The 17,385-nt window shown below is 39.0% G+C and overlaps 1 protein-coding gene across 9 annotated transcripts in view; it reads right to left on the bottom strand.

Annotated features, from left to right (window-relative positions):
- map4k2 (mitogen-activated protein kinase kinase kinase kinase 2) overlaps positions 1 to 17,385 on the bottom strand; it is a 75,914-nt gene that overhangs the window by 32,544 nt on the left and 25,985 nt on the right. For all 9 annotated transcript variants that reach the window (XM_047385718.1, XM_047385714.1, XM_047385719.1 and 6 more), the window contains exons 2-13: positions 13,868 to 13,925; positions 12,074 to 12,164; positions 10,520 to 10,584; positions 10,153 to 10,208; positions 7,467 to 7,514; positions 7,325 to 7,367; positions 7,117 to 7,189; positions 3,450 to 3,581; positions 3,208 to 3,270; positions 1,774 to 1,855; positions 1,221 to 1,337; positions 559 to 634 (exon numbers count right to left, since the gene is read on the bottom strand). In XM_047385718.1, the coding sequence (XP_047241674.1) occupies positions 559 to 634; positions 1,221 to 1,337; positions 1,774 to 1,855; positions 3,208 to 3,270; positions 3,450 to 3,581; positions 7,117 to 7,189; positions 7,325 to 7,367; positions 7,467 to 7,514; positions 10,153 to 10,208; positions 10,520 to 10,584; positions 12,074 to 12,164; positions 13,868 to 13,925 (904 nt within the window). The remainder of the gene's footprint in view (positions 1 to 558; positions 635 to 1,220; positions 1,338 to 1,773; positions 1,856 to 3,207; positions 3,271 to 3,449; positions 3,582 to 7,116; positions 7,190 to 7,324; positions 7,368 to 7,466; positions 7,515 to 10,152; positions 10,209 to 10,519; positions 10,585 to 12,073; positions 12,165 to 13,867; positions 13,926 to 17,385) is intronic.

Below are 17,385 nucleotides of genomic sequence, written 5' to 3'. Positions count from 1 at the left end.
CAATGTGCATGTCTGTCTAACCTTGTGGAGAGCAGTCCCTGATGGAACACCAACATTGTGTAGACATTTAGCCCGGTCTGCACAAGGGAAAATTGGTTATGTGGATTAATGGTTATATTTGGGAGAAGGTATATACTGGTAAGGGATAGGTTTAGAGTCAAGGTCAGGGCTAAGCTATAGCAATAAATGCAAGTTAATGGAAGGTCCCTGTAAGGATAGCAAGACACTGCAATGTATGTGTGTGTGTGTGTGTGTGTGTGTGTGTACTTGTTGCTGAGTGAGAACCAATTTTCATATTTTTATCGCAAAGTGAGGACATTTTGACAAAGTGAGGACATTTTCCTGGTAATCACTTTTCCAAATTCCGTTCTTGGGACAGGGGTTAGGTTTAGGACTAGGGTATGAATTGAGTTAGTGTTAGGGTCAGGGTTAGGCACTAAAAATCAAGGTGGAAGTCAATGGAAGTAACTGAAAAGTCCTCATAAAGATAGTAAAACACGGGTGTGTGTGTGTGTGTGTGTGTGTGTGTGTGTGTGTGTGTGTGTGTGTTAAACTCACATTGTTCTTCAGACAGGGTCCTCTCTGCAGGCAGTTTTCCTGCTGACTGAATCTTGTCTGGAGCCACTTCTCCAATCTGTCAACACCACAAACCCACCAGGCTCCATTACAGTAGTTGATATCAAATATTGAAACCTAGAATTGTGTCCTTTTTCTTTAAACTTGCTATATCTTTCAAAAAGCCGAGCCAATGTTAGGTTTACTCATGTGTGCTGTCACAGTATGTTCTAAAAAGGATTTGGATGGACCTGCAAGCTGCTTCATAGATTCTGTGTCCTTCAGAGCACTGCTTTTAATGCACAGCATAATATCCAGTAACTTGCTGTGCTCTGCATGTGGCTCAGTATATCATGACACAACACAAACGGTTCTAGAACGGGTCTGGAAGAGTCACACCGAGCCAGCCACGTCTTTAGTTTACTATTATAATCCTAAACAAATTGTCTTACATTTTTTGCAGTTGATATTTTTTTAGATGTTTCTACAAAGGTCGTTACTTGTCTTTTGTAATCACCGTCCAAACCTCTTTAACATATTCTGCCTACAACAAATTCCAACATTTGTAAAGTTTTTTTTTTTATATTTTACAAAATGTCCTCACTTTAAAAATTATTTAAAAACCAAAAAAATACCATTTTGCTGTTCAATAATCATTCACTGACCTCCAGCTCATTGTCATCTAAGCTGTGTGTGAGGGAGTTGTATAGCTCAGGATTGTTAGCCAGGTCTAGCAGCTCAATGATCAGGTTCCGGGTCAGCAGCTGGGTCACAAATGGATGCTGAAACAACAAGGTATGCTGACATTTCTCCAGAGATGGTACAGTAACCATAGATTGGCTTCTAATCCGATCCTCCAACAATTGCTATTACAATCTTCCCTGACAGAAGAGCAGAAGAACTAAATAACTAACATTTGACAAAAACCCTAATAATCTTATTACTAAATGATAGATTTTATAGTAGTTCCCAAACTGACTCTAACATGAGATGTCTATAAATAAAACCAACTGTTACTGACAGTCTTTCATGTCACTGCAATCATTTGTAATACTTCATAGCGTAAAAACATCTTAGCTTAAATCCTTTGCTAGTTTCAGAACCTTAGTCAACCTTTCTACTTCAAAGGGGCAGACGGAACAAAAATGTAGCTCATAAATATTGCATATAGTCTTTTTATAAACGCTGGTTCATTACAAGGTAGAAAGGCCAGCTAACCTGCAGAAGGGTCTCAGCTGAGGGCCTTTTACGGGGATTTTTATTGAGAGCCATCTTCACAAAGCTGTGAAAACCTGCAGACCTGCAAAGAGAAGAAATGAAGAAAAAACAATCAGTTTAAATGGAGACAGTTATTCCTTCACAGCGCTGGGGAACATTAACAGTACAGTACTGTGCAAAAGGCCTGAGTCACATCTGTTTTCTTTTTATCCAACCAATATCCATTTAAAGTTCAAAATTAACAGTGGCTCTAGGGTTGTGGTCTGGTAAAAACATGAAACCCTTGCCAGACAAAAGCTTCTCAAATTCTGTTGTATGAGGATCAAAGCAGATTTTTCTGTGCTAAATAAATGTCGATTCTCGAAATTTCCTGACTGCCTGTGGACATTCTGATAACAGTATGAATCAAAATGTCTAATTTTGCAAAATGTGATTGTCCCCTCATATGACCTACACCTGCCTTTATTTTAATTGCTGTGCAAAGTTGCATCCCTCGGTTGTTTGGTTATTTTATTGTTGTTTTTTTTTTAATATAAAAATCCCTAACCAATCAACAAGGTCAACAACTAGACCAAGTTGTCCACATACATTTATACGCTCGGAGAGGAGTAGGATGAAGTTCCCATTCATTGAATCCCACCCCCTTTAGTGCTAGTTATTAAATCTACAATCAATACTCCTGACTACAACTTATAATAGGATAGTTAAATGCATAACTAAGTAAAAGTTCACACATAAAACAATTACATACCTCACAAACCAACCTCTGGTAACATAATAAATCCCTGTACCCAGTCAAAATACTCTCTTTTTATAATTAAGCAGCGTTAGGTTTGGAAATTGTTTTCATCCACACTTAAACTGCTCCACAATTTCACAACACAGATGGATACAGTAAATTCTTCTCAGAACCAGTCCTTTATTTTACTTTCTTGTGTTATAAAAAGTTTTTAGTTTGGTTTTTTTACCTTTCGCTTGTCCATTTTACTTCTAGCTTTTAAGCACAGGTTGAAGACCATGCTGAAATATTAAAATCTTGCTTAATGTCATTCAGAAATTATAGAGATGAGAATGGTGTCTCTTTGTGACACACAGTAATGCCCCATTAAAGTGCCTCAGAGCCTAATGAGTCACAGATGTATTCGAAGGGACTCATCACAAAAATTATTTATTTGAAGGACTGATCTGAAAATGAAGAACAAAAACATCTGTCCAACACCTATAGTAAAGGACATTGTAATCAATGGTTTTTAAAATAAGCCATACAGTCAGACAATGTTAAATCTATGTTCTGCGATATAGTCGCCACTACCGAGCCCTCTGACCACCATTAGCAGACATCAGCAGTGTCTTGTCCAAGGACTCAACAACTGAGACTTTGGATCATCTCAACCAGTACGCTGTGTGATTTTCAAGCAGTGCTGTAAAACTCACCACTTGGCTTTATCCTTCAGTTTTGGAGGCTGGAAATTGCTCTTGGACATCAACATCAGTGCTCTGAAATAAATTTAATTAGATTTGATAAATTAACCTTTATTGCTTATATGTACTAAACATGCAGAACAAAACGCAATCAGAGAGCCATAATGTGTCTTCTGGGTTGTCTCTCTGATTTTTCTGAGTCTGCCAGTTTGTTCCTGTCTGAGTCAGAGTGCCAGCAGTTTGTGCTGACTCACCTCATTGGGTGGAGGTCAAACATGGGCGGCTGTAGCTCTGCTAACTCGATGGCAGTGATGCCGACAGCCCAGATATCACATAAGTGGTTGTAGCCGCCCTTCTTCTCCACTGCAGCCACCTCTGGAGCCATCCTGAACAGGCAAAGGGTGCATCACTGATGCTGATCAAACCAATGGTCATACCTCGAACCAGACACTGATATTTTCTTGATTCTTTAGGACCAATAAGTTATCAGCAATCCGTCGGGTTTAGTGTCAGACAGTGAGAAAAGAGGGTCATGTCATTTTTACATAGTCTATGTAAATTTGTGGTGTCACCCTGTATGCTCCTTTAAAAGAGGCCACAGTTTCCTTTGTTATTTTTTGGGATTTCCTTATGTTTGAGTCTATAGAACATGTTTTTATGATTTTCACCAAATTATACATATACATTTATATTATGTACTGATTTTTCAGGTCCACTGGACCTGGTTCTACTAAATAAGTGGAAGTTGTACGTCTTGTCTCCTCTGCCAGTTTCGGCCTGCTGTTAGGAGTGTGAGTCCTTGTGGGTGAGTGTGTGTTTGTGTGTGAGAGTGCAAGTTTTGTGTTTCTGCCCGTGCCGTTTCCGCACAAGGCTCCCAAATTTGTGCAAAATTTAAACACGAACAGCAACTTCTCTCACATTCCCACACATTTTACCCTCTGGCTTGTGGGAACTAATCCTTATTTGACGATGGTGTAGATTCTCAGGACATAACAATCCTAAGTGCTTAAGTAAAGGGCAACTTGACTTCTTGTTTATTAAATAAGTTTCATATCTCATTCAATAGGTTTTTTCAGTTCTGAACATGGTTTGAAGAAACAGCCTTATAAACTGTACTTAGAACAATCATAACCCCAGCTTAAAATGGGGTAAGACAGAATAAGTATATGTTTTCCAGTGTGGCTCCTTATCGCAACCAATCCAGATGGCAAAAAGAGAAAAGCTTGTGATGCTGATGCTGAGAAAGAGGTTTATAAATGAAAATATGGAGTCTGACTGTGAATTTAAACAATATTGTGAAAAAAAGCATCAACAAGTTCCACAATGAAGACAAACCACAGCTACACCCCATCACCATTCAGTTCCAGGAACAGGATAAGCTTAATAGCAGCTAGCAAATGAAAAAATGTTGATGAACAAAATTGTGAAAATGCTGAAATTGAATGGCCTTCTTGACCAATAGGCATGCAGCTGGTGCTCCTATGGATGGCAGTACTTAAAATAAAGGACATCAAGTCTTCAATTTTCTATTCCAGATTCCATCTAGAAAATTATTCCTGGATTGAAATAAAGAGACGGTGGATTTTTGAAGACTGGTGAAAGCAGACAGACCAAAGCCATTTACAAACCTATCCCTGCAGGAGGATCATGTTCTTATCAGAGTTTTCATGCATCAAGTACAAGACAATGCTGACAGTGCTGAACTTACAGTTTTCATACTAATGTAATGTTTAGCCAGTTAGACAGAGTCTCCTGGCAGCATGTGTTAACACCAGGCACAGATGGCATTGGCCAAAATGCTAAAGGTCACAGAGTGATGGAAGCTCAGATGAGAAAGTTATACAGGTCCTTCTCAAAATATTAGCATATTGTGATAAAGTTCATTATCTTCCATAATGTCATGATGAAAATTTAACATTCATATATTTTAGATTCATTGCACACTAACTGAAATATTTCAGGTCTTTTATTGTCTTAATACGGAGGATTTTGGCATACATAAAAACCCAAAATTCCTATCTCACAAAATTAGCATATCATTAAAAGGGTCTCTAAACAAGCTATGAACCTAATCATCTGAATCAACGAGTTAACTCTAAACACCTGCAAAAGATTCCTGAGGCCTTTAAAACTCCCAGCCTGGTTCATCACTCAAAACCCCAATCATGGGTAAGACTGCCGACCTAACTGCTGTCCAGAAGGTGACACCCTCAAGCAAGAGGGTAAGACACAGAAAGAAATTTCTGAACGAATAGGCTGTTCCCAGAGTGCTGTATCAAGGCACCTCAGTGGGAAGTCTGTGGGAAGGAAAAGGTGTGGCAGAAAACGCTGCACAACGAGAAGAGGTGACCGGACCCTGAGGAAGATTGTGGAGAAGGGCCGATTCCAGACCTTGGGGGACCTGCGGAAGCAGTGGACTGAGTCTGGAGTAGAAACATCCAGAGCCACCGTGCACAGGCGTGTGCAGGAAATGGGCTACAGGTGCCGCATTCCCCAGGTCAAGCCACTTTTGAACCAGAAACAGCAGCAGAAGCGCCTGACCTGGGCTACAGAGAAGCAGCACTGGACTGTTGCTCAGTGGTCCAAAGTACTTTTTTCGGATGAAAGCAAATTCTGCATGTCATTCGGAAATCAAGGTGCCAGAGTCTGGAGGAAGACTGGGGAGAAGGAAATGCCAAAATGCCAGAAGTCCAGTGTCAAGTACCCACAGTCAGTGATGGTCTGGGGTGCCGTGTCAGCTGCTGGTGTTGGTCCACTGTGTTTTATCAAGGGCAGGGTCAATGCAGCTAGCTATCAGGAGATTTTGGAGCACTTCATGCTTCCATCTGCTGAAAAGCTTTATGGAGATGAAGATTTCATTTTTCAGCACGACCTGGCACCTGCTCACAGTGCCAAAACCACTGGTAAATGGTTTACTGACCATGGTATCACTCTGCTCAATTGGCCTGCCAACTCTCCTGACCTGAACCCCATAAAGAATCTGTGGGATATTGTGAAGAGAACGTTGAGAGACTCAAGACCCAACACTCTGGATGAGCTAAAGGCCGCTATCGAAGCATCCTGGGCCTCCATAAGACCTCAGCAGTGCCACAAGCTGATTGCCTCCATGCCACGCCGCATTGAAGCAGTCATTTCTGCAAAAGGATTCCCGACCAAGTATTGAATGCATAACTGTACATGATTATTTGAAGGTTGACGTTTTTTGTATTAAAAACACTTTTCTTTTATTGGTCGGATGAAATATGCTAATTTTGTGAGATAGGAATTTTGGGTTTTCATGAGCTGTATGCCAAAATCATTTTAGTTTGGCAAACTCAAGATCAAGAAAATGGGAGAAACAATTGTCAATATCCAAAGAAAAACTTTGAAAGGTGATTTAGAAAGCCCAGAGAACTATAACAAAATGGCTTTTTGGCTGCGAGATAAAAGAATTGAGGGCTGAATCAAGAACAGTAGAATGTGTCACTCTTGAAGAAGTCCAATCTCATCTTTAAGAATTCAATTAAAAAATTTAAATGAAATAAATAAGAGAATACATGGTAACCTGAACAACCAGTAGTTTCACAGATCAGAAACAATAGTAACAGGCATTTTGGAATGATTTGCCAAAAAAAGTAATAAAAAAAAAATATATATATATATGTAAATTACATATTAAACTTTAAAAAGCCTTAGTTTCAAAAACTGAAATCAGTTGTTAGAAGTAAACACATTTTTTCCATTCAAGCATGGTGGTAAATGAGTTGCTCAGCAAGACTAAAACCTGGAGTCCAAACAGTTTGTTGGAGGAAATAAGTGCCTTTCAGACTGGAGTATAAAACACTAGACTGGTTGTTTTATAGTATGAACATCACATTTGTTTCAGACACCTCAAACACATCAACATTGTTAAGGTAGAGAGGGGTGTTTGTGTCAACTCACCAGTAGGGAGTTCCAATAAACGACTTTCTTTTGGCCACTGAAGCACTAATCTCAGCTGCCACTCCAAAGTCAGCTATACAGAGTGGAAAGAAGAGACAAACACAGACTCCTGTTGGAGGCTAAAAACCAACACTGATAGCCTATTCAGACATACTTGATTAGAGTCTGTGTCTGCGATGGTGTCTAAGAATTAATGCAGATCACTTACCTAGTTTGACATCACCTCGTTCGGTCAAAAGAATGTTAGCTCCCTAGAAAATATACACACACATCTACATTTGTATCCATAGGATATCCAACAGTTGAATCATTTTTTATTACTATACCAGTAAAAACTAGAGAGGTTATACCTTTATGTCTCTATGCATTTTGCCCGTTTCATGCAAATGATACAGACCCTGAAAAAAAGGCAGAAAGTAAATTATATGAACTCCATACACAATTATTTTTCAATATTAATTATCTTAGTGGTTAATTCAGTAAAAGTCAGTGGTTAAAGCCATAGGCAAATGAACTTGATAAGGAGGTACTACAAAAAGATCTATGAAGCTAAATGTCCTAATTGTTATCGCAGGAGCTAATATATTTCCAGAACTCTCAGCCTCTTGCAGTTCTACTTCTTGAAGTAGATTCTAATCTGAGTTCTAGGAAAAAACAGAATCATTGTCTGAAACAGTTAAGCAGCAAGTCAAGAATGAAAAAGAAACAGCCATTCTTGGGCTTAAATTGGTATTTATTCGTCTCAGCAATGACCAGGTAAATATGTTAATTTACAAGAAGGTGGGACATCTCGCAGCACCACAGGGTATAAGTGGTAGCATCATGAGTGGACACATTTCCTTACCATCTTGTCAACAGTACGGCTGGCATTCCACCAATTACACGACAAGACCAGCCGACACAAAAAAGCAACTGTTACTGAATTCCGACTTGTGCCACTCAACTGTTGGATGCTCTGGCAACTGTGGCTTCCTCTATCGCACCACTTCTCTGCTGTTGTTCTAGACATATAAACTGTAACATTTACAGGTGCATCTCTAAGCTGTACCCAATCACCTACGAATCAGACCATTCCAAAGATGGAGCTTAATTATATTTATCAGTGAATGTAGCCTTAAACCAGTCCAGAAGAGTGAAACCTTGATGACTACCTTAAATACGTGAAGTAAATATTCTTATTTGGGAAAGTGTTTCCAGTTTTTGTTTTTCAACATTTTGTCATTTAGTACCACAGCTTTCATTTAAAAGTACTATATGGCAGCAGTTACTTTCTAAGAGAGAAATGAAAAGCATTAGCTGTGAGGCTCTGCTTGTGAAAGTAAATCTGTTGGGCAATTTCTTGGCACTCAAACAACAATTCTGAGCGATACTCTGCCGAACAGGACACGGTAAAATTAGAAAAACAAAATCTGACTTCAGAGGGTGTTCAAGTTGATTTGTATAATTACTTGGTTTTTAAACTTAAACTAAACCCAGCATTTTACCTTAATGGAAACTAAAACTGTCAGGGCAGAAAGAATCTTTTATCTAGTAAAAAATACTAAGCCTTTAAAATTGCGAGAAATTTTTGTCAGAATGTCTTTAGAGGCTCATTACTGACTCCTTGACCTCCTGGTAACTACAAAGAATAAACTTAAAGGATAACTGACTATCTGTTGAGGAAAATATGAATAGGGCAACATATGTATTCATTGTATTCATTAAGGAGTGATTCTGATGCAGAGCATACACAGATGCTGAATGTTTGCACCTGTGTTTGTCCTTGTCTCCCTCCTGTCTTTTCACCCCCCAACAGGTGAGGCAGTTGGACACTCATTCTGAACCTGGTTCTGGTTCTTCCTGTTAAAGGGAAGCAGCTCATCTCTGTTATAACCACAGGCATGCTCAGAGATACTGCTACTAAGTTAACAAATTGATGCAACAAACTGGGCTTCCTAAATACACATTTATTAACGGCATTTCATTTGACTATACTGCAATAAAACTGGATTGAATTGCACTCGATGTAACCGGATCTGCATTGGAAAGAATTGGATTGACATGTATTTCACCTGAATTTCAATTACCGTGTGCTGTTTAGCATTTTTAATTGCATCACTTAATGTAACTGGTGTACTGGTGTCCTGCTTGTCCTTAGAGGGTCAAAGGAGCGAGAGGTGGGTACACCTTGGACAGGTCACCAGTCCATCCAGAGGACAACACAGAGACATACAAGACAGAAAAAACAGGCATACATACACTCCCACCTAAGGGCAATTTAGAGAGACCAATTATCCTAACAGTTGGATAGTGGGAGGAAGCCGGAGTATCCGGCATAAATGGGGAGAACATGCAAACTCCATGCAGAAAGACCCAGGCCCAGGATTTAAACCCAGAATCGTCTTGCTGTACGGCAACAGTGCTACCAACTGCAGCAGCATGCAGCCCTGAACTAAAGCAGAATGTCTGATAATGGGTAAGTGTCTTTTTTTGTTTGTTTGCGAGGCTCTGACTGCATGCAGTGACATTACGTCAGAGCTCCACAGTCTATTGCCAAATAATACTGCAATTGTTAAATATTTTTTGTGGCTATATTTAGCTTCATTGCAATAAATACAGTAAAATATCATGTTCACATGGCTCTTCCCTATGTATAAATACACACACGTATTACCTACATAATCATACAACCATAACTACTGTCAATCATCCACATTATAATGAAGCTAAATTCTTTTCTTAAAGAGTATTTTGCTTCGGTTTTTTTGATTCAGAACAAAGAAATTGGCTTTCATGATATAAAAGTACAAGCTGTTGATGCGATTCATTTTTCTTTGCTTGCTAGGCTGTTGATCCAATAAAAACCTTAGAGTCTATCAGGGTGCCATAGAGAATCACAATGAGAGTACGATAGTTAGGTTTAGCTGGCAGGCTGATGGACTGTGCTGCAGCAGCTTTCATCTTCAAAGTTTATTTACTGGGCTTTGGATACAAAATAAAGAACGAATAATGGTAGAACTCATCAGCAATGAGACCGTTTTAACCAAAAAGCCTTACCTGGAGGGTTTCCCTGCACACGAATGCTATCTGTTTCTCTTTTAATGGACCCGTCACTGCAAACAACAGTTAACAGTTTATCACTACAGTTTATCACTGTCAGTCTTTGTTCTAAAGATGGCTTTTCTTTCACATCAGTAACACTAAAAAGGGCAGAATTTTGGAATTTGGTAACTATTCTCGTGCTTAAAGTTTCCATCATTCTGTTGGATCTAATCCTATTAGATAGGTGACTGAAATACAAGTTTAAAAAAGCTTGTTGTTTAAAAGAATAAAAAAACACAATCACAAAATAAATCTTAGTTTAACAAGATGACATTAAGGTCAGCCACAGAAAGCACTAAAAACCGACCCAAAGTGCTTGTACCTTGGTACATATCCTGAAGTGATCCTCCCCCACAGTACTCCATACAAATCCACAGTTTGGTGTTCCTGTGGAGACACATACCTTCTATAGTTAATATAACACTGCTATGAAAATGGCAGGGTATTGTCATGAACTAAATAAGAACACGATCAACTAGGACAAAAACAGTACATCCACCTGAAGTAAAGTAACCCCCAAACAGGATGCTTTCGTCTCCATCTTCTGCTGTGGTTATGGTGTTCTTTCGATGATCCTCAGTGTCTTTTGTGTTCAAACTTACCTTTTGGAAATGTGGCCAAAAGCTGCAGTTTGCTTTCATCTAACCACAAGGTTTCTTGACATTTAAGCAAGGCCCGTATGGTTTCTTTAGAATAAAACAATTCTGTTTTGTAACCCTACACCTTATTGAAGAACACAGGAGATTGATGTCACATGTAGAACACACTTAGTATCAACTAGAAACTCCTACAGCTCCTTCATTGTTGCCGTCAGGCTCTTGGAAGCCTTCCTGTCTACCTTTCCAACTTGTCTTTTTAAACACGCTTCAACACGCTTTTTCTTCAGCAGTGGAGTCTTGCATGGTGAACATGCATACAGGTTATGGGGGTGGAGTGCATTACATATTATTTTCTTTGAAACAATTGTACCTGCTAATTCTAGCTCTTTCTAAAGTTCTCCACAAGTAGTCTCTGGCTCTTGGACAACTTTCTGATAATTATTTTCAATCCGCTTTCTGAAGTATTACAGGGAGCAGCTGGTGCTCCTCAGTTAATGATGCTTTTTCCTCATCATGACTATGGTCCCAACAGTGCTCAGTGGAACATTTAAGACTGGATAGGTTGTTTAATGCTGTGGACTTGAGTATCTTTCTCCTGACTGATACATGTGATGATATAGTTGTGACCCTTGTAACCTTTCAGCAAACTACAGTTTTAGTTAAAGGATACATATGACAGAAAAATCCATTCAGGACAGGTGAAATTTATTTCAGATTCATTGAATTCTCTATAAATGATGGCATGTGGGTAGCCAAAAAGACTAAAACTGAATTAAAAGGTGGATCAACACAGTGTCAGTTAAAGGATATGAAAAATGAGGCTACCAATCTAATGCAGCTTTTTAATTTTTTTACCTTTTGTCCTTTTTCAGTTGAATTATAAAGTGTACATGTCCCAATAAAAGTGTGTAAAGTTTTGAGATGATTCATCATTGTTTCCTTTTGGCATCAGAAAAACATGACATTTTAAAAGGGAGGTGAAAAGTTTGAAATTTCCCATATGTTTTTAACAAGAGCTCTGATTCATTTACTACTGTTAAGAGGCAGCTTTAAAAGTATTACGGTAAACACTCCATAATTTAATGAAGTTAATACATTAATGCATTTACATAGATACAGTAAAACAGGCTGCTGTGCCAACTAAACACTAAAGACAGTGGGAGATGAATCCAGCTCCAGGTTTGGGAAACTAAATGTTAAATCTCAGACATTTTCATCCATCAACAATCCCAGTAGTCTCACCCATGTAATGTGGACAGGCTAAAAACAGTCATCACCTGTGATAGCTGCCAAAGTAGGCCACAATGTTTTTGTGCTTGCATTCCTTCATCATGGTGATCTCCTGCTGGATGGATGTGATGTCATCACCTGTCCAGACAGACATCTAAGTGAGTGTTTACTTCACAACCGCCATGTCGTAAACACAAGATTGAGTTCACACCAGAAGGAGAAAATTACAGAGCTAGAAATCACAGGCCTAGACTAAAAGTTAGGGTAAGAATTGATTTTAAACGTACTTATGGTCTGCTCAGGTTGTGGAGCCTGTTTACTGTGGTGTTCTAAATGAGAGCCTGCAATGTCTGTGATACAGCAAATTTTATAAAAATACTCAGAACTTCATATGATGCTGGATTTTCTGAAGTGCCAAAATATACAAGAAGGATAAAATGCAGTGGTTCCAGTGCTCTGAGTCTGTTAGTAGGTTAGTTACAGGCTCCCATTTATTCAAACATATCCGATAACCATCTTTACACTGGGAATAACACAATTCATTCCTAATGTTAATCCAGTTCAAGACAATTTACTTCCTGCCATGAGAAAACACAACCTAAAGGTAACCTGAGTACTCAGAACATCAACTGCTAAGCATGTCCTTTATGATGGAGTCTTTCTGCACCAGGCATATACAGAACAGACAACCAGCTAACCCTTTTTTCTGCAAACTCATTATTCAAAAAATAAGAGACTCTACATTTTGTTTGACTTTATGTAGCTCCGACACAGATGCATTTGCTGTGGCAATGTTTTAATGACTTATGAAAAATCACAATTATATTTATACAGAGTTGGGTTCCTTACTTTGGTTGCTATTATGTAGGATACAGGTGTGTTAACACGAAGCCTTTGAAAAGGCATCAGCAATGACTTTAGAGAAGCAACTGTTTCAGCCCAACAATCTGGAAAGATTCATAAGGTCGGTTCCAAACAGTCTGAAGGCCATAAAGATTTGCAATACGTGAAAAACATTTAAGACAGCTGGAAATCTGTTCAGGAGTGGATATCTCAACAAATTCACTACAAAGTCAGACCATACTATGTTTAGAAAAACTGCAGATTGCCACCAGCTACACCCCAGAATCTACACGCTTCAGTTAGCATGTTAAATGTTTAAATTCATGTTAGGGAATGCTGTAAGATGGTTATGTTTTCTGTTTAAAGAGAATTTGACTAATGCACTATCATTGCATTAGAATGAATGTTTGGAACAATATCTTTTGAACAGATGAGACCAAAGAAGAGATGTTTGCCTGCAACAAACTGCTTCATAGTTGGCAAAAATCAAACATGGCATGTCAGCACTATTGTAAAGCATGAAGGCGCAGTGGTGGTGATTTGGCCTTGTTTTGCTGCCACAGGAGCAAGGGAGCTTGCAGTCTGTGAGTTAACCATTTACTCCTCTAGCAAAGTATTCTAGGATTTATCTTCTACAGCTTACAGAAGCTTCACCAAAACTAAGTCATCAGAGAAACAATGATCTAAAACACTGCAGTAAATCTAAAACAGAATGGCAGAAAAGGAAAAGAACCAATGATCCAGTCAAAGTCTAGAACTCAACCTGGTTGAAATATTGTGATGAGAGCTGTGCAGAAACTAACATCTGCAAACCACAATGAACCAAATCAATGTTGTAAAAAAGAATGGGTCTAAATTAAACGTTATTGCTGCTAAAGGTAGCTCCATTCTACTGAATCATATGGTGTACTTTAGACACACAGCATTCTAATTTAACATTCATTGCATTCAGTGTAAAAACTATTTGCTTGAAGTCATGTTTAAACTCTTAAACCTACCAGGATCCAGCTTGACAATCTTAATTGCTGCCAGTTCAGACGTCCTGATGTTGCGAGCCTGAAATCGAACAAAAATAGGTTATATGCAAAGTACATTTAAGGAAAACATATCTTACTTTTAGTAGTTTCATACTTCATACAGACTACAGATGAACCTCTGGGAAAAACATGCACAGTATTTGTCTGTCCAGTTTGAGGTCCATCTTTAGTTTCTTTAGAGGAGTCTTTATTCTCCTCCTTTACTTTTAGCTTGGTCAAGAAATAATTACAGTTGGTTGTTTTACAAACACTTTTATCCAGAGCAATCAAAAAGAAAGGAACTGGTGGTGTAATTGTGGTCCTTGGAACAAACACAGCACAGTGCATACAAAAAGTATTTCCCCCTTACAGATTTCTTCTGCTTCTAACTTTTTAGTCACACTTAAATATTTCAAAAAATTAAACGAAGTATAAATGATCGTTGGGACAGGTTAGTAGGTTAGCTGGATAGTTTGTTTTGCCTAATAAACAAAATCATACTTTGCATTTTGGAACAACTCAACTTATCCTTGTCTGATACAAATACAGTGCCTTGCGAAAGTACTCGGCCCCCTTGAACTGGTCAACCTCTTGGCACATTTCAGGCTTCAAACGTAAAGATATAAAATTCTAATTTTTAGTGAAGAATCAACAACAAGTGGGACACAATCGTGAAGTGGAATGAAATTTATTGGATGTGTCAAACTTTTTTAACAAATAAAAAACTGAAAAGTGGGGCCTGCAATATTATTCAGCCCCTTTACTTTCAGTGCAGCAAACTCACTCCAGAAGTTCAGTGAGGATCTCTGAATGATCCAATGTTGTCCCAAATGACTGATGATGATAAATAGAATCCACCTGTGTGTAATCAAGTCTCCGTATAAATGCACCTGCTCTGTGATAGTCTCAGGGTTTTGTTCAAAGCGCAGAGAGCATCATGAAGACCAAGGAACACACCAGGAAGGTCCGAGATACTGTTGTGGAGAAGTTTAAAGCCGGATTTGGATACAAAAAGATTTCCCAAGCTTTAAACATCCCAAGGAGCACTGTGCAAGCAATCATATTGAAATGGAAGGAGTATCAGACCACTGCAAATCTACCAAGACCCGGCCGTCCCTCTAAACTTTCATCTCGAACAAGGAGAAGACAGATCAGAGATGCAGCCAAGAGGCCCATGATCACTCTGGATGAACTGCAGAGATCTACAGCTGAGGTTGGAGAGTCTGTCCATAGGACAACAATCAGTCGTACACTGCACAAATCTGGCCTTTATGGAAGAGTGGCAAGAAGAAAGCCATTTCTCAAAGATATCTATAAAAAGGCTCATTTAAAGTTTGCCATAAGCCACCTGGGAGACACACCAAACATGTGGAAGAAGGTGCTCTGGTCAGATGAAACCAAAATCGAACTGTTTGGCCACAATGCAAAACGATATGTTTGGCGTAAAAGCAACACAGCTCATCACCCTGAACACACCATCCCCACTGTCAAACATGGTGGTGGCAGCATCATGGTTTGGGCCTGCTTTTCATCAGTAGGGACAGGGAAGATGGTCAAAATTGATGGGAAGATGGATGGGGCCAAATACAGGACCATTCTGGAAGAAAACCTGTTGGAGTTTGCAAGAGACCTGAGACTGGGATGGAGATTTATCTTCCAACAAGACAATGATCCAAAACATGAAGCCAAATCTACAATGGAATGGTTCACAAATAAACTTATCCAGGTGTTGGAATGGCCAAGTCAAAGTCCAGACCTGAATCCAATCGAGAATCTGTGGAAAGAGCTGAAGACTGCTGTTCACGAACGCTCTCCATCCAACCTCACTGAGCTCCAGCTGTTTTGCAAGGAAGAATGGGCAAGAATTTCTGTCTCTCGATGTGCAAAACTGATAGAGACATACCCCTAGTGACTTGCAGCTGTAATTGCAGCAAAGGGTGGCGCTACAAAGTATTAACGCAAGGGGGCCGAATAATATTGCACACCACACTTTTCAGTTTTTTATTTGTTAAAAAAGTTTGACACATCCAATAAATTTCATTCCACTTCACGATTGTGTCCCACTTGTTGTTGATTCTTCACAAAAATTATAATTTTACATCTTTATGTTTGAAGCCTAAAATGTGGCAAGAGGTTGAAAAGTTCAAGGGGGCCGAGTACTTTCGCAAGGCACTGTATTAGTTTGATGATCTGACATTTAAGGCTGAGTGAAAATGCAAGAACAGAAGGAATGCGTTAGGGGAAAATAACCTTCTTCACAGCACTGTATATCAAAACTTACAGGAACAGTTCATTTTTAAACAGTGCAGGTTTGGTAATCATGTGTCTCACATTCCAACTACCTGTGTTCAAATGTATTATGTTCTATTCTTAAACTGTTGAGCTGCAAATAAACACTTCTTCCCTCAGGTTGTCAGTATAAAGTGCCTGCATTGAAGACCAAGTTACATATAGTCTCTTTTGTACCTGCTGCTATTGTTATGCCCAATAACATAAAACCAGAAGCACTGTTTTCTGTATTTTTGCATATTTCCACTTTTTGACGCTAATTGATCAACCGTGGTCTGTTTTCTTTTTTATTGTTTTTGTTTATTTGTTTTCACTGTAGTAAATTGTATGTGCTGTTTGATGATTGGACATGCTGCAAATCAATTTCCCACTGGAGACAATAATATTACCATTGAACACTGAAAAAACACATTCATGAACGGTGTATTTTCCATTGACCTTTGACTTAACCAGGTTATTTTTGAGCAAACAAACCTGAACTAAGAACTTCGGGGCAAAAAATATTTGATTTCAGGAATAAGTGTAGTAAGATGTGCGACTTTTAGGCAAAACATCAGCATCTTCTTGCAGAAAAAACTTCCAACATTTTCCCTTTTGAACAGGAGATGTTTTTCTGCTTCATGTGAGCTGGAAAGTCAAATTGTTACAAAGCTCTGAAAAAGTATTCATATGCTTTGAACTTTCACACATTTTGTTACATCACATCTACAAACTTTGATATATTTGATGTAAGGAGAGCATCTGTGAACAGCAATTCTTTAAGTCTTGCTACAAATTTGATAAATTTGACAATTTGTGCCCCGGGGCAGACTGACATAAGTGGGGCTGCTATACAATCCGAGCCATCGGGACCTCTGACCACCATTAGCAGGAGGGTGAAGTGTCTTGCTCAAGGACACAACGTCTGAGATGAACAGAGCGGGGGTTTAAAGCTGGCAACCCACCGGTTTCAGAATAAACCCCATGTTTCACCATTGTATTTTCCAAATGTTCAGGACTACCATAAATGGTGTAACAGCCCTGAGGAGGAACTTTGGCCCATTCTTCTTCAATGTCCTACTGTGCAACCCATTTGTGCCTGAGCTTACGCTCATATATCATGGGCCGAACATTCTCCTTTGGGAATTTCTGGTAAAGGTTCTATAAAATTTAGCAAGTTTTCTAGGTCCTGAAGCAAGAAAGCCACCCCATACCCCAACACTACCCTCATA

The sequence above is a fragment of the Girardinichthys multiradiatus genome, chromosome 14, assembly GCF_021462225.1.
Source record: "Girardinichthys multiradiatus isolate DD_20200921_A chromosome 14, DD_fGirMul_XY1, whole genome shotgun sequence".
NCBI lineage: Eukaryota > Metazoa > Chordata > Actinopteri > Cyprinodontiformes > Goodeidae > Girardinichthys > Girardinichthys multiradiatus.
Note: the sequence above shows the minus strand (reverse complement) of the source record. Positions and strands in the feature narration are given on the sequence as shown.